The sequence below is a fragment of the Nerophis lumbriciformis genome, linkage group LG16, assembly GCF_033978685.3.
Source record: "Nerophis lumbriciformis linkage group LG16, RoL_Nlum_v2.1, whole genome shotgun sequence".
NCBI lineage: Eukaryota > Metazoa > Chordata > Actinopteri > Syngnathiformes > Syngnathidae > Nerophis > Nerophis lumbriciformis.
Genome location: NC_084563.2, coordinates 44,608,510 through 44,631,763, shown reverse-complemented (window position 1 = coordinate 44,631,763; position 23,254 = coordinate 44,608,510). Strand labels below are relative to the sequence as shown.

Below are 23,254 nucleotides of genomic sequence, written 5' to 3'. Positions count from 1 at the left end.
TATAGCGCTTCCATTTCAAGTCTGACAGAGTGAAGTTGAACTACACGCTAATTTCAGGAATCCCAGATGTCCACTATTGAGCGGAATCCCGCTATTTTTCTAGCCCATTACTTCTCCATCTAGTGGTACGCCAAAAAAATCACTTAGATATGTTCCGATGCCAATACGGCACTTTTTGGAGGTACATGTATCAAAGAGTACAGTCGTGGTCAAAAGTTGTAAAGAACATTATGTCATGGTTGTCTTGAGTTTCCAATAATTTCTACAACTCTTGTTAGTTACAAAAAACATTTATGAAGTTTGGTTCTTTTATGAATTTATTATGGGTCTACTGAAAATGTGAGCAAATCTGCTGGGTCAAAAGTATACATACAGCAATGTTAATATTTGACCATTTTCGCTGCAATAAGGCGCTTTTGGTAGCCATCCACAAGCTTCTGGTTGAATTTTTAACCACTCTTCTTGACAAAATTGGTGCAGTTCAACTAAATGTGTTGGTTTTCTGACATGGACTTGTTTCTTCAGCATTGTCCACACGTTTAAAGGGGAACATTATCACCAGACCTATGTAAGCGTCAATATATACCTTGATGTTGCAGAAAAAAGACCATATTTTTTTTTAACCGATTTCCGAACTCTAAATGGGTGAATTTTGGCGAATTAAACGCCTTTCTATTATTCGCTCTCGGAGCGATGACGTCACAACGTGACGTCACATCGGGAAGCAATTCGCCATTTTCTCAAACACCGAGTCAAATCAGCTCTGTTATTTTCCGTTTTTTCGACTGTTTTCCGTACCTTGGAGACATCATGCCTCGTCGGTGTGTTGTCGGAGGGTGTAACAACACCAACAGGGACGGATTCAAGTTGCACCAGTGGCCCAAAGATGCGAAAGTGGCAAGAAATTGGACGAAATTTGTTCAAAATACGAGGGCGTGGGGAAAGCCGACGAAATGGTCAGTCGTTTGTTCCGCACACTTTACCGACGAAAGCTATGCTACGACAGAGATGGCAAGAATGTGTGGATATCCTGCGACACTCAAAGCAGATGCATTTCCAACGATAAAGTCAAAGAAATCTGCCGCCAGACCCCCATTGAATCTGCCGGAGTGTGTGAGCAATTCAGGGACAAAGGACCTCGGTAGCACGGCAAGAAATGGCGGCAGTTTGTTCCCGCAGACGAGCGAGCTAAACCCCCTGGATGTCTTGGCTCACACGGTCCCTTATGCCACCGAAGATGATCAAGAGAAGAATATCGACCCTAGCTTCCCTGGCCTGCTGACATCAACTCCAAAACTGGACAGATCAGCTTTCAGGAAAAGAGAGCGGATGAGGGTATGTGTACAGAATATATTAATTGATGAAAACTGGGCTGTCTGCACTCTCAAAGTGCATGTTGTTGCCAAATGTATTTCATATGCTGTAAACCTAGTTCATAGTTGTTAGTTTCCTTTAATGCCAAACAAACACATACCAATCCTTGGTTAGAAAGCGATCGCCGAATTCGTCCTCGCTTTCTCCCGTGTCGCTGGCTGTCGTGTCGTTTTCGTCGGTTTCGCTTGCATACGGTTCAAACCGATATGGCTCAATAGCTTCAGTTTCTTCTTCAATTTCTTCAACGTGACGTCACATCGGGAAGCAATCAGCCATTTTCTTACTTTCGTCGGTGTGTTGTCGGAGGGTGTAACAACACGAACAGGGACGGATTCAAGTTGCACCAGTGGCCCAAAGATGCCAAAGTGGCAAGAAATTGGACGGAATTTGTTCAAAATACGAGGGTGTGGGGAAAGCCAACAAAATGGTCAGTCGTTTGTTCCGCACACTTTACCGACGAAAGCTATGCTACGACAGAGATGGCAAGAATGTGTGGATATCCTGCGACACTCAAAGCAGATGCATTTCCAACGATAAAGTCAAAGAAATCTGCCGCCAGACCCCCATTGAATCTGCCGGAGTGTGTGAGCAATTCAGGGACAAAGGACCTCGGTAGCACGGCAAGCGATGGCGGCAGTTTGTTCCCGCAGACGAGCGAGCTAAACCCCCTGGATGTCTTGGCTCACACCGTCCCTTATGCCACCGAAGATGATCAAGAGAAGAATATCGACCCTAGCTTCCCTGGCCTGCTGACATCAACTCCAAAACTGGACAGATCAGCTTTCAGGAAAAGAGAGCGGATGAGGGTATGTCTACAGAATATATTAATTGATGAAAACTTTATTCATTACTCGCGGTTTAACGTTAATTATTATACATCAACTGCGTTTACCAATAATTTAGCTTAAAAACATTTATTTTTTTCAATCATTCGAGTACATTCGGGTAGTCTTGTGTAATGCAGTATTTTGTGTCTATTTAGGTATGGTTAACCTGAGTGCTGAAATCGTGGAAAAATATATGTTCTTAGCGCGCCTGAAATGGGCTGTCTGCACTCTCAAAGTGCATGTCGTTGCCAAATGTATTTCATATGCTGTAAACCTAGTTCATAGTTGTTAGTAATTATCTATATTGTGAAAGTCCAGTCCATAGTGGATCCAACATAATAGTAAGAGTCCAGTCCATAGTGGATTTAACATTATAGCGAGAGTCCTGTCCATAGTGGATCTAACATAATAGTGAGAGTCCAGTCCATAGTGGATCTAACATAATAGTGAGAGTCCAGTCCATAGTGGATCTAACATAATAGTGTGAGAGTCCAGTCCAAAGTGGATTTAACATAATAGTGAGAGTCCAGTCCATAGTGAATCTAACATAATAGTGAGAGTCCAGTCCATAGTGGATCTAACATAATAGTGAGAGTCCAGTCCATAGTGGATCTAACATAATAGTGAGAGTCCAGTCCATAGTGGATCTAACATAATAGTAAGAGTCCAGTCCACAGTGGATCTAACATAATAGTGAGAGTCCAGTCTATAGTGGATCTAACATAATAGTGTGAGAGTCCAGTCCATAGTGGATCTAACATAATAGTGAGAGTCCAGTCCATAGTGGATTTAACATAATAGCGAGAGTCCAGTCCATAGTGGATCCAACATAATAGTAAGAGTCCAGTCCATAGTGGATCCAACATAATAGTAAGAGTCCAGTCCATAGTGGATCTAACATAATAGTATGAGTCCAGTCCATATTGGATCCAACATAATAGTAAGAGTCCAGTCCATAGTGGATCTAACATAATAGTAAGAGTCCAGTCCATAGTGGATCTAACATAATAGTAAGAGTCCAGTCCATAGTGGATCTAACATAATAGTAAGAGTCCAGTCCATAGTGGATCTAACATAGTAGTAAGAGTCCAGTCCATAGTGGGGCCAACAGGAAACCATCCCGAGCGGAGACGGGTCAGCAGAGATGTTCCCAACCGATACACAGGCGAGCGGTCCACCCCGGGTCCCGACTCTGGACAGCCAGCACTTCATCCATGGCCACCGGACCTGTGTCCCCCCCTCCACAAGGGAGAGGGGGGACCAGAGGAGAAAGGAAAAGAAACGGCAGATCAACTGGTCCAAAAAAGGGGGTCTATTTAAAGGCTAGAGTATACAAATGAGTTTTAAGATGCTTCTACTGAGGTAGCATCTCTAACTGTTACCGGGAGGGCATTCCAGAGTACTGGAGCCCGAATAGTAAACACTCTATAGCCCGCAGACTTTTTTTGGGCTCTGGGAATCGCTAATAAGCCGGAGTTCTTATCTTTGTCCATGTGATGTCAGATTAAATAAAAATGTTGCTGTTTGGCCACAATACCCAGCAATATGTTTGGAGGAGAAATGGCGAGGCCTTTAATCCCAGGAACACTATACCTACTGTCAAGCATGGTGGTGGTAGTATCATGCTCTGGGCCTGTATGTATGTAAACTTTTGACCACGACTGTACTTGTATCAACAGATCACACATCAGAGGTTTCTGGCTGTATTCATTTGTCTTATCTCTGATCTTTCTACATGTCAAAGACACAACCAACTTTTTTTTACCAACACTTTCAAATCTCTGTGTGTGTGTGTATGGTTGGAACCAGGACCTAACTGTTCTCCACAGGGAGGCAGCGATCCTCTAAAAAGAAGACAGACTGTCAGCGGTTTGTTCAGTTTCTGGAAGCCATCTGGAGCTGATAGAAACATAAACAAACACAGACAATTAACAAGCTATAGCGCCGGTGACAGCAGGGTAGATTGTCAGAGGAAGCTTTCAAAAATGCGTTGATCCTCTTCAAGGTACAGACATTGATTTTGACAGAGGTTAAAACCACACCCCCTCTAAAATGACTGAATTCCAATTAATGTAGAAACGTGTTGTACAGATTAGAAACAAGTTGCATCTGTTGAAAAGGATCAATCAAGGGAAGTTTAAAGATATTTCCTTTTGTTATTTGACATGCATTGCAAGGCATGTAGTGAAATGTACCTGTAAAATATTCCTGAGACTATGAACAGCAAATAGATATTTAAATGTCTCTATACTGCTTGTTCTCATTAGGGTCGTAAGCTCAAGCCTGTTTTATTTATGCAGTCCACAATTGCTTATCGAACCAGAGAGGGACTGAATGTCAAAAAAAACACCGTCTCTACCATCACAGGCAAGACCCAAAAGCTGTCAATAGGCTTTAGGTCCAAACATTGTAGACCTCCACAAGACTGGAATAGACCCACTGACCACCAGCAAGAATCTTGGTGGGAAAGAGACCACTTTTGCCACAATACAGTGGTACCAAGTAGGGCTGGGTGATATATCGAGTTTGTAAGATACAAACCCCGTTTCCATATGAGTTGGGAAATTGTGTTAGATATATAAACGGAATACAATGATTTGCAAATCCTTTTCAACCCATATTCAATTGAATGCACTACAAAGACAAGATATTTGATGTTCAAACTAATAACAATTAACTTAGAATTTCATGGCTGCAACACGTGCCAAAGTAGTTTGGAAAGGGCATGTTAACCTCTGTGTTACATCACTTTTTCTTTTAACAACACTCAATAAACGATTGGGAACTGAGGAAACTAATGGTTGAAGCTTTGAAAGTGGAATTCTTTCCCATTCTTGTTTTATGTAGAGTTTCAGTCGTTCAACAGTCCGGGGTCTCCGCTGTCGTATCTTTCGCTTCATAATGCCCCACACATTTTCGATGGGAGACAGGTCTGGACTGCAGGCGGACCAGGAAAGTACTCGCACTCTCTTTTTATGAAGCCACGCTGTTGTAACACGTGCTGAATGTGGCTTGGCATTGTCTTGCTGAAATAAGCAGACGCTTAGATGGCAGCATATGTTGTTCCAAAACCTGTATGTACCTTTCAGCATTAATGGTGCCTTCACAGATGTGTAAGTTACCCATGTCTTGGGCACTAATGCACCCCCATACCATCACACATGCTGGCTTTTGAACTTTGCGTCGATAACAGTCCGGATGGTTCTTTTCCTCTTTGGTCCGGATGACACGATGTCGAATATTTCCAAAAACAATTTGAAATGTGGACTCGTCAGACCACAGAACACTTTTCCACTTTGCATGAGTCCATCTGAGATGATCTCGGGCCCAGAGAAGCCGGCGGCGTTTCTGGATGTTGTTGATAAATGGCTTTCGCTTTGCATAGTAGAGCTTTAACTTGCACTTACAGATGTAGCGACCAACTGTATTTAGTGACAGTGGTTTTCTGAAGTGTTCCTGAGCCCATGTGGTGATATCCTTTAGAGATTGATGTCGGTTTTTGATACAGTGCCGTCTGAGGGATCGAAGGTCACGGTCATTCAATGTTGGTTTCCGGCCATGCCGCTTACGTAGAGTGATTTCTCCAGATTCTCTGAACCTTTTGATGATATTATGGACCGTAGATGTTGAAATCCCTAAATTTCTTGCAATTGCGCTTTGAGAAACGTTGTTCTTAAACTGTTTGACTATTTGCTCACGCAGTTGTGGACAAAGGGGTGTACCTCGCCCCATCCGTTCTTGTGAAAGACTGAGCATTTTTTGGGTTTTTATAGCCAATCATGGCACCCACCTGTTCCCAATTAGCCTGCACACCTGTGGGATGTTCCAAATAAGTGTTTGATGAGCATTCCTCAACTTTATCAGTATTTATTGCCACCTTTCCCAACTTCTTTGTCACGTGTTGCTGGCATCAAATTCTAAAGTTAATGATTATTTGCAAAAAAAAAAAAAGTTTTTTAGTTTGAACATCAAATATGTTGTCTTTGTAGCATATTCAACTGAATATGGGTTGAAAATGATTTACAAATCATTGTCTTCCGTTTATATTTACATCTAACACAATTTCCCAACTCATATGGAATTGGGGTTTGTATATTAAATAAAGTAGTGGAAGATGGCAGAAGGATTCTCCTCTTTAGATGTTTCTTTTAGCGATGTAGACCACGTCCAGGAAACCCACAATGCATCTACTCGGCCACATTTGGACAAATGTATGTGTCTGGATAAAACATCCGTTTGAGTTGTGTACCATGTAAGCCCAAATCAAAAGTGTTCTCCAGTTGCTAAGCCATATTTCGCATGACAAATGCTGCCAAAAATGTATGCCGAAGTGAGGAAGATCATAGCCGGACAATTACGTCAAGTTACTCTACGTACGTGTGTGACAGTCCATTACATCGTCGACTGGGAATTAAAAAGTGCCTGTCTGCAAATTGTCATGATCTGTGGTCTGGATCATGTTTTTTGTTATTTTATGTTAGTTTAAAGGGGAACATTATCACAATTTCAGAAGGGTTAAAACCATTGAAAATCAGTTCCCGGTGGATTATTATATTTTTCGAAGTTTTTTTTCAAAATTTTACCCATCACGCAATATCCCTAAAAAAAGCTTCAAAGTGCCTGATTTTAACCATCGTTATATACACCCGTCCATTTTCCTGTGACGTCACATAGTGAAGCCAACACAAACAAACATGGCGGAAAGAACAGCAAGCTATAGCGCCATTAGCTCGGATTCAGACTCGGATTTCAGCGGTTTAAGCGATTCAACATATTACGATTGTATTGAAACGGATGGTTGTAGTGTGGAGGCAGGTAGCGAAAACGAAATTGAAGAAGAAACTGAAGCTATTGAGCCATATCGGTTTGAACCGTATGCAAGCGAAACCGACGAAAACGACACGACAGCCAGCGACACGGGAGAAAGCGAGGACGAATTTGGCGATCGCCTTCTAACCAACGATTGGTATGTGTTTGTTTGGCATTAAAGGAAACTAACAACTATGAACTAGGTTTACAGCATATGAAATACATTTGGCAACTACATGCACTTTGAGAGTGCAGACAGCCCAATTTTCATCAATAAATATATTCTGTAGACATACCCTCATCCGCGCTCTTTTCCTGAAAGCTGATCTGTCCAGTTTTGGAGTTGATGTCAGCAGGCCAGGGAAGCTAGGGTCGATATTCTTCTCTTGATCATCTTCGGTGACATAAGGGACGGTGTGAGCCAAGACATCCAGGGGGTTTAGCTCGCTCGTCTGCGGGAACAAACTGCCGCCATCGCTTGCCGTGCTACCGAGGTCCTTTGTCCCTGAATTGCTCACACACTCCGGCAGATTCAATGGGGGTCTGGCGGCAGATTTCTTTGACTTTATCGTTGGAAATGCATCTGCTTTGAGTGTCGCAGGATATCCACACATTCTTGCCATCTCTGTCGTAGCATAGCTTTCGTCGGTAAAGTGTGTGGAACAAACGTCCAATTTCTTGCCACTTACACATCTTTGGGCCACTGGTGCAACTTGAATCCGTCCCTGTTCGTGTTGTTACACCCTCCGACAACACACCGACGAGGCATGATGTCTCCAAGGTACGGAAAACAGTCGAAAAAACGGAAAATAACAGAGCTGATTTGACTCGGTGTTTGAGAAAATGGCGGATTGCTTCCCGATGTGACGTCGCTCCGAGAGCGAATATTAGAAAGGCGTTTAATTCGCCAAAATTCACCCATTTAGAGTTCAGAAATTGGTTAAAAATATATATGGTCTTTTTTCTGCAACATCAAGGTATATATTGACGCTTACATACAGTTAGGTCCATAAATATTTGGACATTGACACAATTTTCAGTATTCCAGCTCTGTACAACACCACAATGAATTTGAAATAAAACAATCAAGATGTGCTTTAAGTGCAGACTTTGAGCTTTAATTTGAGGGTATTTACATCCAAATCAGGTGAACGGTGTAGGAATTACAACACATTTTATATGTGCCTTCCACTTTTTAAGGGACCAAAAGTAATTGGACAATTGGTTACTCAGCTGTTCCATGGCCAGGTGTCTGTTATTCCCTTGTTTTTTTTCATTTATTTCATTTACAAACAGCAGATAAAAGGCCTAGATGTCATTTCAAGTGTGGTATATTCATTTGTAATCTGGGGAGGTCATCTCTCAATATGAAGTCCAAAGAGCTGTCACAATCAGTGAAGCAAGCCATCATTAGTCTGTAAAATCAAAACAAAGCCATCAGAGAGATAGCAAAAACATTAGGTGTGGCCAAACCAACTGTTTGGTACATTCTTAAAAAGAGAGAACGCACTGCTGAGCTCAGCAACACCAACAGACATGGAAGACCACGGAAAACAAGTGTGGTGGATGACAGACAAATCCTTTCCCTTGTCAAGAAAAAGGCCTTCATAACAGTTGGCCAGATGAAGAAAAGTCTCCAGGAGGTACAGTAGGTGTATCTGTGTCCAAGTCAACAATTAAGAGAAGACTTCATCAGAGGAAATACAGAGGTTTCATCACAAGGTGTAAACCATTGGTGAGCCTCAAAAACTGGAAGGCCAGATTAGAGTTTGCCAAGAAACATCTAAAAGAGCCTGTGCAGTTCTGAACAACATCTTATGGACAGATGAGACAAAGATCAACTTGTACCAGAATGATGGAAACAGAAGAGTATGAAGAAAGGAAGGAACTGCTCAAGATCCAAAGCATACAACCTCATCAGTGGAGCATTGTGGTGGTAGTGGCATGCATGGCTGCCAGTGGAACTGGATCTCTTATATTTATTGATGATGTGACACCTGACCAAATCAGCAGAATGAATTCTGAAGTGTTTGGGGCAATATTATCTGCTCATATTCAGCCAAATGCTTCAAAACTCATTGGACGGCGCTTCACAATGCAGATGGACAATGACCCGAAGCATACTGCGAAAGCAACCAAATAGTTTTTAAGGCAAATAAGTGGAATGTTCTGCAATGGCCAAGTCAATCACCTGACCTAAATCCCATTGAGCATGTTTTTCACTTGCTGAAGACAAAACTGAAGGGAAAATGCCCAAAGAACAAGCAGGAAGTGAAGACAGCTGCAGCAGAGGCCCGGCAGAGCATCACCAGGAACGAAACCCAGCGTCTGGTGATGTCTATGTGTTCCACACTTCAGGCTCTCATTGACTGCAAAGGATTTGCAACAAAGTATTAAAAAGTGACAATTTGATTTATGATTATGTTGGTTTGTCCAAATACATTTGGTCCCTTAAAAAGTGGAGGGCACATATAAAATGTGTTGTAATTCCTACACCGTTCACCTGATTTGGATGTAAATAACCTCAAATTAAAGCTCAAAGTCTGCACTTAAAGCACATGTTAATTGTTTCATTTCAAATCCATTGTGGTGTTGTACAGAGCTGGAATACTGAAAATTGTGTCAATGTCCAAATATTTATGGACTTAACTGTAGGTCTGGTGATAATGTTCCCCTTTAAGACTTCATTAGTTCTTGTTTTTGTGCATCCTTGTTTGTTTTAGTTTCCATGGCGACTGATTAGTTTCACCTGCCTCATGTGTTCGGGACACGCACCTGCTCTAATCTTAGACTTAGATTTAGTTCCTCCCATTCCTGTTGGAACATTGGGCGGCGAGTCCCTTCCATTTGTTCCGGTCACTGGCGACCCTTCTTGCTCCATTCCAGCTGACTCCCATCTCTCTCAGGTCTTCCTTGGCTGTTTGTCTCCACGTCTTCTTTGGCCGTCCTCTCTTCCTCTTTCCCCCTTCTGGCACCCAGTCCATTGCCACACTTGCCGGTCTCTCTCTTGGCAGTCGGAGTACGTGTCCAGCCATTCTCCTTCTCATGTCAGAGACTATGTCAGACAATGGTGTTACCCCTGCCCTTCTCATCACCTCTTCATTGGTGATGTGGTCTCTCCATGAGATCCTCAAGATGTTTCTGAGGCACCGTCGGTGGAAGACATCCAGCTTGTTAGTAATGCTTGATGTCTTCATCCACGTCTCTCAGGCATAGGTCACTGTAGGGATGACCACTGACATATAGAGGCACAGCTTTGTGGACGTACTGATAGATTTTGATGACCGGATGTTCCGGAGGCTTTGGAAGACTCCTGCAGCTTTTCCGATTCTGGTCTGAACATCCTTTTCTGCAGTGTTTGAGATGTTGCTTCCAAGATACGTGAAGTTCTCAACGTACTCTATGCCTTGTTCGCCTACGGTGAGCAGTGGAACGTTTTGGTCTTGTGCGACGGTCATGGCTTTGGTCTTCTCTTGGCTTATACGTAGGCCGACTTTTTCCCCTTGCTCATGCAGATTGTTGGTCAATTTTTGGAGCGCAGCGTAGGAATGACTAAGCAGAGCCAAGTCGTCCGCAAAGTCCAGATCTGCCAGTCTGCCCGCTCCCCACTTAATGCCGAGGTTTGCTCCGACGGCAGACTTCCTCATGACAAAGTCTATGACAATGATGAACAGTAAGGGAGACAAGATGCAACCCTGTCTTACCCCGGTCACAATGTCAAAGTCGTCGGTTGTGCTGTTGGTGGTTTTCACTCGACAGGCGGAGACTGTCTTTGCCAGTTAGTCGGCCTGGCGCCATTGCTTGTGTCATGCGATTGCTTGTTTCATGCTGTTTTCGCTTCATGTCTGATTTCAAGTTTATGCTAAGTGTTTGCTTCATGCCTTGCCAAGTAAGTTTTGTTTGTTCATGCCACAGTTAGTGAGTTTTTGCCCTGTCCATAGTCCATGCTAAGTGTTAGCTTTTGTTTCCTTGCGCTAAGTTGTGCCTTCGCCTTGTGCGCCTTTTTGTTTGTACCTATTTGAGAGTCAAGATTGAATCATGTTCCTACCTTCAAGCCTTGTCCGGAATAGTCCGAACGCTTCCCGGGAGAACAAACCTCGCAGTAAGCTGCGAAAACCCCCCCGTTATGACACAAATGTACTTTTTATCTGAGTTTGATACATTTTGTATTATTTACACAGCAATGTTATTTATTTTACCTATGAAGAAATAATTTTCTATTTTATTTATGTTATATAATTCTGTGCTACTTAATCAGTTTATTTTCTGTGTTGTTAATACCCATCTTGACTAACTGGGTTAATAAACGTGCCACTGACTGTTTACAGTACAGTTGTCATTCACTTCAATTTCAATGAATCTCGCTCAAAAATGAGTGTATTTATATATATACTTTCACCGGAAAATATATTGAGATATATATATTCAAATATTGAGTTTAAGTAAAAATACACTGCTCAAAAAAATTAAAGGAACACTTTGAAAACACATCAGATTTCAATGGTGAAAAAAAAAATGTCGGATATCTATACTGATATGGACAGTTTAATGTCTCAGGAACAAAAGGATGCCACATCTTTTGATGGAAATAAAAGTTTTCAGCCTACAGAGGGCTCAGTATATAGACACCCCAAAAATCAAAGTGAAAAAATGATGTGGCAGGCTCGTCCATTTTGCCTAAATTCAATTTCTGCAACTCAAAATTATTTTCAATATCTTGTGTGGCCCCCACGTGCTTGTATGCATGCTTGACAGCGTGGCGGCATGCTCATAATGAGACGACGGATGGTGTCTTGTGGGATGTCCTCCCAGATCTGTCTAAGGGCATCAGTGAGCTCCTGTAAAGTTTGAGGAGCAACCTGGCGGCGTCTGATGGACCGAAACATTATGTCCCAGAGGTGTTCTATCGGGTTTAGATCAGGTGATCGTGAGGGCCATTCAATTGTGTCAATTCCTTCATCCTCCAGATACTGACTGCATACTCCTGCCACATGAGGCCGGGCATTGTCGTGGACCAGGAGGAACCCAGGACCTACTGCACCAGCGTAGGGTCTGACCATGGGTGCATGGATTTCATCCCGATACCTAATGGCAGTCAGACTGCCGTTCTCTAGCCTGTAGAGGTCTGTTCGTCCCTCCATGGAAATGCCTCCCCAGACCATCACTGACCCACCACCGAACGGGTCATGCTGAATGATGTTGCGGGCATTATAGCGCTCTCCTTGGCTTCTCCAGACCGTTTCACGTCTATCAAAGGTGCTCAGGGTAAACCTGCTCTCATCTGTAAAAAGCACAGGCCGCCAGTGGCGGACTTGCCAATTCTGGTGTTCTATGGCAAATGCCAATCGACCTCCACGGTTCTGAGCAGTGAGCACAGGGCACACTACAGGACATCGTGCCCTGAGGCCACCCTCGTGAAGTCTGTTTCTGACTGTTTGGGCAGAGACATTCACACCAGTAGCCTTCTGGAGGTCATTCTGTAGGGCTCTGGCAGTGCTCAACCTGTTCCTCCTTGCACAAAGCAGCAGATATCGGTCCTGCTGATGGGATGAGGACCGTCTACGGCCCTGTCCAGCTCTCCTAGAGTAAATGCCTGTCTCCTGGAATCTCCTCCATGCTCTGGAGATTGTACTGGGAGACACATCAAATCTTCTTGCAACAGCACGCATGGATGTGCCATCCTGGAGGAGTAGGATAATCTGCGCAACTTCAAGAGGGTTAAGAAATTGAGCATGAGGCCACATGAGGCCGGGCATTGTCGTGGACCAGGAGGAACCCAGGACCTACAGCACCAGCGTAGGGTCTGACCATGGGTGCAAGGATTTCATCCCAATGCCTAATGGCAGTCAGACTGCCGCTCTTTAGCCTGTAGAGGTCTGTTCGTCCCTCCATGGAAATGCCTCCCCAGACCATCACTGACCCACCACCGAACGGGTCATGCTGAATGATGTTGCAGGCAGCATAGCGCTCTCCTTGGCTTCTCCAGACCCTTTCACGTCTATCACAGGTGCTCAGGGTAAACCTGCTCTCATCTGTGAAAAGCACAGGGCGCCACTGGCGGACTTGCCAATTCTGGTGTTCTATGGCAAATGCCAATCGAGCTCCATGGTTCTGAGCAGTGAGCACAGGGCACACTACAGGACGTCGTGCCCTGAGGCCACCCTCGTGAAGTCTGTTTCTGACTGTTTGGACAGAGACATTCACACCAGTAGCCTGCTGGAGGTCATTCTGTAGGGCTCGGGCAGTGCTCAACCTGTTCCTCCTTGCACAAAGCAGCAGATATCGATCCTGCTGATGGGGTGAGGACCGTCTACGGCCCTGTCCAGCTCTCCTAGAGTAACTGCCTGTCTCCTGGAATCTCCTCCATGCTCTGGAGATTGTACTGGGAGACACATCAAATCTTCTTGCAACAGCACGCATGGATGTGCCATCCTGGAGGAGTAGGATAATCTGCGCAACTTCAAGAGGGTTAAGAAATCAAGCATGAGGCCACATGAGGTCGGGCATTGTCGTGGACCAGGAGGAACCCAGGACCTACAGCACCAGCGTAGGGTCTGACCATGGGTGCAAGGATTTCATCCCGATACCTATTGGCAGTCAGACTGCCACTCTCTAGCCTGTAGAGGTCTGTTCGTCCCTCCATGGAAATCCCTCCCCAGACCATCACTGACCCGCCTGGAGATTGTACTGGGAGACACATCAAATCTTCTTGCAACAGCACGCATGAATGTGCCATCCTGGAAGAGTAGGACAATCTGCGCAACTTCAGGAGGGTTAAGAAATCACCTCATGCTCCCAGTCCTGATAATGACTCTAGCTAAAGCCAACACTTGTGGAAAAACAGTTAAAAAAGATCAAGAGGGAGGAACTTGAAATGGCCTCCACCTGCACAACCAGTCCTGTTTTGGGTGCCATCTCGTTGTTGCCCCTCTAGTGCACCTGTTGTTAATTCCATCAACACCAATGCAGCAGAAACTGATTAACAACCCCCTCTGCCACGTACCTGACCAAAACCTTATCAGAAAAGTGCAATTGAATTCATGCCATACCCTGATAAAAAACTGTGGCCGTGCCAGCAATCGGAGGGTTGCTGGTTACTGGGGTTCAGTCCCCACCTTCTACCATCCTAGTCACGTCCGTTGGGTCCTTGGGCAAGACACTTCACCCCTTGCTCCTGATGGCTGCTGGTTAGCGCCTTGCATGGCAGCTCCCGCCATCAGTGTGTGAATGGGTGAATGTGGAAATACTGTCAAAGCGCTTTGAGTACCTTGAAGGTAGAAAAGCGCTATACAAGTATAACCCATTTATCATTTATTTATTTATCATTAGTAGATTGCACAGTACAGTACATATTCCGTACAATTGACCACTAAATGGTAACACCCCAATAAGTTTTTCAACTTGTTTAAGTCGGGGTCCACGTTAATCTATTCATGGTAGACTTTTTCGTCCATATCGCCCAGCCTTAGTACCTAGGCTTTAAAAGAGTTTAATTGGCTCCGTGATGAAACCCAAACCCAACATACTTTAATCTCAAATCAACTTTCCCCATTGAAATCAAACATTTAATTTAAATTAAATTATTCCGTTCACGGTCACACAAAAACAGTCCAATGCTAAAATGCTTTCTATTAGGAATAACAAACTTCCGGATAACGGATAAAACAATACAACCCTATGTACTACAAGGAACTAGAGTACCGTATTTTTCGGAGTATAAGTCGCACCGGAGTATAAGTCGCACCGGCCGAAAATGCATAATAAAGAAGGAAAAAAACATATATAAGTCGCACTGGAGTATAAGTCGCATTTTTTGGGGAAATTTATTTGATAAAAGCCAACACCAAGAATAGACATTTGAAAGGCAATTTAGAATAAATAAAGAATAGTGAACAACAGGCTGAATAAGTGTACGTTATATGAGGCATAAATAACCAACTGGTATGTTAACGTAACATATTATGGTAAGAGTCATTCAAATAACTATAAAATATAGAACATGCTATACGTTTACCAAACAATCTGTCACTCCTAGTCGCTAAATCCCATGAAATCTTAAACGTCTAGTCTCTTACGTGAATGAGCTAAATAATATTATTTGATATTTTACGGTAATGTGTTAAAAATTTCACACATAAGTCGTTCCTGAGTATAAGTCGCACCCCCCGGCCAAACTATGAAAAAAACTGCGACTTATAGTCCGAAAAATACGGTACGCACTACATTGACAACTTATCACTGACAGTTCCAGGAAATATCATGTTTTTGTAAAATTAGAAACAATTATTAAAAATAATAAAATCATTTGAGTAAGAGTGATGGCCTTATCACACAAGTAACTAGGTCAACCGAACCCTTTCCGAATGTCTCATGTGACATATATCGGTCCGTTTTTTGCAGGAAATATATGAGATTTATTTTAATACACTGTAATATTTTAAGCATATAGTATTGAGAGAATATTTTAACCTTAATCTCTAATCTTTAGTTGTGACTGGGAGTTAAAATGATGGGATATACATTAGAAGTGAGAACAGGAAGCGTGTATTGTCATCTGATGATGAGTTGGAAAATAGTGAGGAGTCGAAAGGATTACTGGCCACTGTTAATCTGCAACCTCCTATCTGACGTAAAGGGGTGGAGATCGACATAGGCAGGAACTGTTGTGTGTCTGCCTTGCAACTGATTTATTTTAGATTGGTCTGGACATGAGCCAAGTCAGATTCAGAATGAACGTAGGATGCTGTTTGTAAAACCCAGATTACTGTCCGTGGAGGAATATCATTAAAACAAGTTGCATATTTTTAACAGTGGCGCCCTCTTTCTAACGTATGGTTCTGCTGTGGAATTTAAGAGATCACCTCATTTTCTCCGTCGCAGTGGATTATATTCCTGAGAAATAAATGTTTGGGATTATGAATACGGAGGGAAGCGAAATCCTGTTTTTGTGCCGTGGAAGTGGGGACCTAACCTTTAACAATGCTACCATGTGAGTATTTGTCTTCGAGTCTGATTTAGAGCAGTGTTTTTCAACCTTTTCTGAGCCAAGGCACGTATTTTTTTCATTGAAAAAATCTGGAGGCACACCACCAGCAGAAAACATTAAAGGGGAACATTATCACAATTTCAGAATTGTTAAAACCATTAAAAATCAGTTCCCAGTGGCTTGTTATATTTTTCGAAGTTTTTTTCAAAATTTTATCCATCACGCAATATCCCTAAAAAAAGCTTCAAAGTGCCTGATTTTAACCACCCGTCCATTTTCCTGTGACGTCACATAGTGAAGCCAACACAAACAAACATGGCGGAAAGAACTGCAAGCTATAGCGACATTAGCTCGGATTCAGACTCGGATTTCAGCGGCTTAAGCGATTCAACAGATTACGAATGTATTGAAACGGATGGTTGTAGTGTGGAGGCAGGTAGCGAAAACGAAATTGAAGAAGAAACTGAAGCTATTGAGCCATATCGGTTTGAACCGTATGCAAGCGAAACCGACGAAAACGACACGACAGCCAGCGACACGGGAGAAAGCGAGGACGAATTCGGCGATCGCCTTCTAACCAACGATTGGTATGTGTTTGTTTGGCATTAAAGGAAACTAACAACTATGAACTAGGTTTACAGCATATGAAATACATTTGGCAACAACATGCACTTTGAGAGTGCAGACAGCCCAGTTTTCATCAAATAATATATTCTGTAGACATACCCTCATCCGCTCTCTTTTTCTGAAAGCCGATCTGTCCAGTTTTGGAGTTGATGTCAGCAGGCCAGGGAAGCTAGGGTCGATATTCTTCTATGCCATCTCTGTCGTAGCATAGCTTTCGTCGGTAAAGTGTGCGGAACAAACGTCCAATTTCTTGCCACTTTCGCATCTTTGGGCCACTGGTGCAACTTGAATCCGTCCCTGTTCGTGTTGTTACACCCTCCGACAACACACCGACGAGGCATGATGTCTCCAAGGTACGGAAAACAGTCGAAAAAACGGAAAATAACAGAGCTGATTTGACTCGGTGTTTGAGAAAATGGCGGATTGCTTCCTGATTTGACGTCACGTTGTCATCGCTCTGAGAGCGAATATTAGAAAGGCGTTTAATTCGCCGAAATTCACCCATTTAGAGTTCGGAAATCGGTTAAAAAAATATATGGTCTTTTTTCTGCAACATCAAGGTATATATTGACGCTTACATAGGTCTGGTGATAATGTTCCCCTTTAAAGAATGAAACTCAGCAGCCGGTATTGACAGTAAAAATTCGTTTTCGCAGTTGTTGGATATGAATTCAAACCATAACCGACCATGCATCAATATAGCTCTTGTCTCAAAGTAGGTGTACTGTCATGACCTGACACATCACCCCCTGACTTATTTGGAGTTTTTTGCTGTTTTCCTGTGTGTTTTATTTTAATTCTTGTCTTGCGCTCCTGTTTTGTTGTTGATTGTCATGTTATGTACGAATGTACTTTGTGGACGCCGTCTGCTGCTCCAAGTCTTTGCTGTCGTCCAGCATTCTGTTTTTGTTTACTTTGTAGCCAGTTCAGTTTTAGTTTTGTTCTGCATAGCCATCCCCAAGCTTCAATGCCTTAGCGGCACTTGCCTTTTGTGTCATGATCCGTGGCCCGGATCATGTTTTTGTTATGTTCTGTTAGTTTTGGACTCCCTTAGTTCCTGTTTTGTGCACCCTTGAGTTTGTTTTAGTTACCATGGTTACTTGTTATTTTCCCCTGCTTCTGATTGGTGTTCGGGACGCTCACCTGTTTTGCGAGCACTAATCAGAGGCATTATTTAAGCCTGCCTCTGCCGGTCAGTCGGCTGGCTTCATTCTGTCACGGGGGGGGGGATGCAGACGGACAACTCCGGACAAGGCGTGCAGGTAAGAACATGATTTATTCCTCAAAAATCAAAGAAGTACAAACCCTGTTTCCATATGAGTTGGGAAATTGTGTTAGATGTAAATATAAACGGAATACAATGATTTGCAAATCCTTTTCAACCCATATTCAGTTGAATATGCTACAAAGACAACATATTTGATGTTCAAACTGATAAAAAAAAATTTTTTTGCAAATAACCATTAACTTTAGAATTTGATGCCAGCAACACGTGACAAAGAAGTTGGGAAAGGTGGCAATAAATACTGATAAAGTTGAGGAATGCTCATCAAACACTTATTTGGAACATCCCACAGGTGAACAGGCAAATTGGGAACAGGTGGGTGCCATGATTGGGTATAAAAGTAGATTCCATGAAATGCTCAGTCATTCACAAACAAGGATGGGGCGAGGGTCACCACTTTGTCAACAAATGCGTGAGCAAATTGTTGAACAGTTTAAGAAAAACCTTTCTCAAGCAGCTATTGCAAGGAATTTAGGGATTTCACCATCTACGGTCCGTAATATCATCAAAGGGTTCAGAGAATCTGGAGAAATCACTGCACGTAAGCAGCTAAGCCCGTGACCTTCGATCCCTCAGGCTGTACTGCATCAACAAGCGACATCAGTGTGTAAAGGATATCACCACATGGGCTCAGGAACACTTCAGAAACCCACTGTCAGTAACTACAGTTGGTCGCTACATCTGTAAGTGCAAGTTAAAACTCTCCTATGTAAGGCGAAAACCGTTTATCAACAACACCCAGAAACGCCGTCGGCTTTGCTGGGCCTGAGCTCATCTAAGATGGACTGATACAAACTGGAAAAGTGTTCTGTGGTCTGACGAGTCCACATTTCAAATTGTTTTTGGAAACTGTGGACGTCGTGTGCTACGGACCAAAGAGGAAAAGAACCATCCGGATTGTTTTAGGTGCAAAGTTGAAAAGCCAGCATCTGTGATGGTATGGGGGTGTATTAGTGCCCAAGACATGGGTAACTTACACATCTGTGAAGGCACAATTAATGCTGAAAGGTACATACAAGTTTTGGAGCAACATATGTTGCCATCCAAGCAACCTTACTATGGACGCCCCTGATTATTTTAGCAAGACAATGCCAAGCCACGTGTTACATCAACATGGCTTCATAGTAATAGAGTGCGGGTACTAGACTGGCCTGCCTGTAGTCCAGACCTGTCTCCCATTGAAAATGTGTGGCACATTATGAAGCCTAAAATACCACAACGGAGACCCCCGGACTGTTGAACAACTTAAGCTGTACATCAAGCAAGAATGGGAAAGAATTCCACCTAAGAAGCTTAAAAAATGTGTCTCCTCAGTTCCCAAATGTTTACTGAGTGTTGTTAAAAGGAAAGGCCATGTAACACAGTGGTGAACATGCCCTTTCCCAACTACTTTGGCACGTGTTGCAGCCATGAAATTCTAAGTTAATTATTATTTGCAAAAAAAAAAATAAAGTTTATGAATTTGAACATCAAATATGTTGTCTATGTAGTGCATTCAATTGAATATGGGTTGAAAATGATTTGCAAATCATTGTATTCCGTTCATATTTACATCTAACACAATTTCCCAACTCATATGGAAACGGGGTTTGTACAAAAACAGAAAACAAGCCATCGCACTGGATGCAAAAGCAAACACTTGGCATAGACTAGAGATAAAGAATACTCACGTAACTGTGGCATGAAGCAAACAATGAAGCCAGGCCGACTGACCGGCAAAGGCAGGCTTAAATAATGCCTCTGATTAGTGCTCGGAAAACAGGTGAGCGTCCCGAACACTAATCAGCGGCAGGTGAAAATAATAAGTACCCAACAAAGGGTGCACAAAACAGGAACTAAGGGAGTCCAAAACTAACAGAACATAACAAAAACATGACCCGGGCCACGGATCATGACATTTTGTTTATTTTTGGTTGAAGCATTAGACACCTTTTTACCTGCACACTGCCTCCCGCTGTCATCTGCATATTGTGATCACGACAAACCATGTTCCCCGACATCTACAAAGCAATTAGCTACCTGCTGCCACCTACTGATACGGAAGAGTATTACACGGTTACTCTGCCGAGCTTTAGACAGCACCGACACTCAACAACAACACATCATTTGCAGACTATAATTACTGGTTTGCAAAAAATATCTTCAACCCAAATAGGTGAAACTAGATAATCTCCCTCGGCACACCAAACTGTATCTCACGGCACACCAGACAGGTTGAAAAACACTGATGTAGAGAATTGCGATAATCATTAGCTGTGGTGCTAAATCACCGAGACAAAAATCTTTAAATAATAAAATCTGGATCATTTGCGCTTTTAAAGGCCTACTGAAATGATTTTTTTTATTTAAACGGGGATAGCAGATCCATTCTATGTGTCATACTTGATCATTTCGCGATATTGCCATATTTTTGCTGAAAGGATTTAGTAGAGAACATCGACGATAAAGTTCGCAACTTTTGGTCGCTGATAAAAAAAAAAGCCTTGCCTGTACCGGAAGTAGCGTGACGTCACAAGTTGAAAGTCTCCTCACATTTCTCCAATGTTTACACCAGCAGCGAGAGCGATTCGGACCGAGAAAGCGACGATTACCCCATTAATTTGAGCGAGGATGAAAGATTTGTGGATGAAAAACGTGAGAGTGAAGGATTAGAGTGCAGTGCAGGACGTATCTTTTTTCGCTCTGACCGTAACTTAGGTACAAGGGCTCATTGGATTCCACACTCTCTCCTTTTTCTATTGTGGATCACGTATTTGTATTTTAAACCACCTTGGATACTATATCCTCTTGAAAATGAGAGTCGAGAACGCGAAATGGACATTCACATTGACTTTTATCTCCACGACAATACATCGGCGAAGCACTTTAGTTACGGAGCTAACGTGATAGCATCGGGCTTAACTGCAGATAGAAACAAAATAAATTAAAGCCGCAAGCAGCGATGGACGGGACCGACTTTGACGGCACATAAAATCCAAACCGGAGCAATAATTAAAACTCTTTGGTCAACTTTTAATCACAAGGGTTCAATCTCTCTCCTGTGCTAGTTTGAAGCCGAAACGACAAACGCGCTCAGAGGACATAATGTTTGAAAAGAGGTGACCGGTTTTTACAACACTTTTGTTTTGAAGGGGGAATTGCAAACTTCCTGTTGGATTTTGCTGGGGGTTGTCAATATATGAAATGTAGGTCTAAGTGAGACCTACATAGAGGTTTTTGTTTCATGTCTCTGAAACATTCCTACTGGAAGTTACAGGCAGTTTTGTCTTGAGTTTTCTTCCTAGGAGCAGTTGTGTCTGTGTTTTCTTCCTAAGGGGGCGCTAGAGCGCAATTTTGAGTTTTGGGGTTGTTTTTTTTCTGCCAGTCCTGATGTGTGTGTCCAGTTTGGTGAGTTTTGAAGCATGTTAAGGGGGTCAAATTACAGCTCAAAGAGGCAAAAGTGACTGTTTTTACTAACTTTTTGTTTTGAAGGGGGAATTGCCAACTTCCTGTTGATTTTTTGCTGAAGGATGTCAATATATGAAATCTAGGTCTAAGGCAGACCTACATAGAAGTTTTTATTTCATGTCTCTACGACATTCCTACCGGAAGTTACAAGCAGTTTTGTCTGTGTTTTTCCTAGGGGGCGCTAGAGCGCAATTTTTTTAGTTTTGGGGTTTGGTTTTTTGATTAGATGGCAATTTTTGCCAGTCCTGATGTGTGTGTCAAATATGGTGAGTTTTGAAGCATGTTAAGGGGGTCAAATTACAGCTCAAAGAGGCGGCGGAATAATAATAATAAAACCATGATTGAGTATAAAAGTAGATTCCATGAAATGCTCAACAATTCACAAACAAGAATGGGGCGAGGGTCACCACTTTGTCAACAAATACGTGAGCAAATTGTTGAACAGTTTAAGAAAAACCTTTCTCAACCAGCTATTGCAAGGAATTTAGGGATTTCACCATCTACGCTCCGTAATATCATTAAAGGGTTCAGAGAATCTGGAGAAATCACTGCACGTAAGCAGCTAAGCCCGTGACCTTCAGTGACCATCAGTGTGTAAAGGATATCACCACATGGGCTCAGGAACACTTCAGAAACCCACTGTCAGTAACTACAGTTGGTCGCTACATCTGTAAGTGCAAGTTAAAACTCTCCTATGTAAGGCGAAAACCGTTTATCAACAACACCCAGAAACGCCGTCGGCTTCGCTGGGCCTGAGCTCATCTAAGATGGACTGATACAAAGTGGAAAAGTGTTCTGTGGTCTGACGTGGCATGTGTTGCAATGTTAAGATTTCATCATTGATATATAAACTATCAGACTGCGTGGTCGGTAGTAGTGGGTTTCAGTAGGCCTTTAAAGAAAACCTTTTTTCTAAATGTTTCTAATTACATGTTTTATTTAAATTGGTGCCAAATTCCCAATATAAAACACAGTATTTGAAATGATCCCAGTCCGCCAATAATAATAATAATAATAACTGGGATTTATATAGCGCTTTTCTAAGTACCCAAAGTCGCTTTACATGTAGAAACCAAGAAGAACACTTGCTCTGCTTTTCCTAATTCCTATGAATGAAATTGATTGTCATAAACATGCCACTTCTTTCAACAAGTCAAAACACCTTTTTGTCGTCTCAACTCTTGCAGGTAATGTGGGTATGCAACCTGTGCCGTAAGCAGCAAGAGATTCTCACTAAATCAGGAGAATGGTTTTCAGAGTCAGGGGTGCGGCCTGGGAACCTGGGCTCCACTTTGAACGTCACGTCCACGGGGGGTGAGGCCCAGCGGGACGTGAAGCTGCTCCGCTCCAAGTCTCAAGCCCCGTCGTCGACAACTAATAGCAACACTGCCCTGCCGAACAGGACACAGACGCCGGCGGATGGTACTGCTGCCATCCAGGGTCCTGACGCCATGCCTGGTACCCGCTCTCAAAGTGAACCACCTCGAGAAAAGTAAGTCTTGTCACTGGAATATGTCTGGAATTATTATCACTGTAAGGGATGGGCATAATCCATCCATACATCCATTTTCTACCGCTTTTCCCCCCTGGAGCCTATCCCAGCTGCATGCGGGCGGTAGGCGGGGTACACCCTGGACAAGTCGCCACCTCATCGCAGATACACAGACAACATTCACACACTAGGGCCAATTTAGTGTTGCCAATCAACCTGGGATGGGCATAATAAGACATTAATTGATTGAGCTACACTATATTTGCCACCTATGAACTTGAAGTGCCATCCCATTCCTAACCAGTAGGGTTCAATATGATGTCGGTCCACCTTTTGCAGCTATTACAGCTTCAACTCTTCAAGGTTGTGGAGTGTGTTCATAGGAATTTTCCACCATTCTTCCAAAA

At 42.9% G+C, this 23,254-nt stretch overlaps 1 protein-coding gene across 3 annotated transcripts in view; it reads left to right on the top strand.

The window, feature by feature from the left end:
• Nucleotides 1-23,254, top strand: part of LOC133617281 (regulating synaptic membrane exocytosis protein 1-like) — a 261,134-nt gene that overhangs the window by 80,918 nt on the left and 156,962 nt on the right. For all 3 annotated transcript variants that reach the window (XM_061977201.2, XM_061977200.2, XM_061977199.2), the window contains exon 3: nucleotides 22,543-22,847. In XM_061977201.2, coding sequence (XP_061833185.1) covers nucleotides 22,543-22,847 — 305 coding nt within the window. The remainder of the gene's footprint in view (nucleotides 1-22,542; nucleotides 22,848-23,254) is intronic.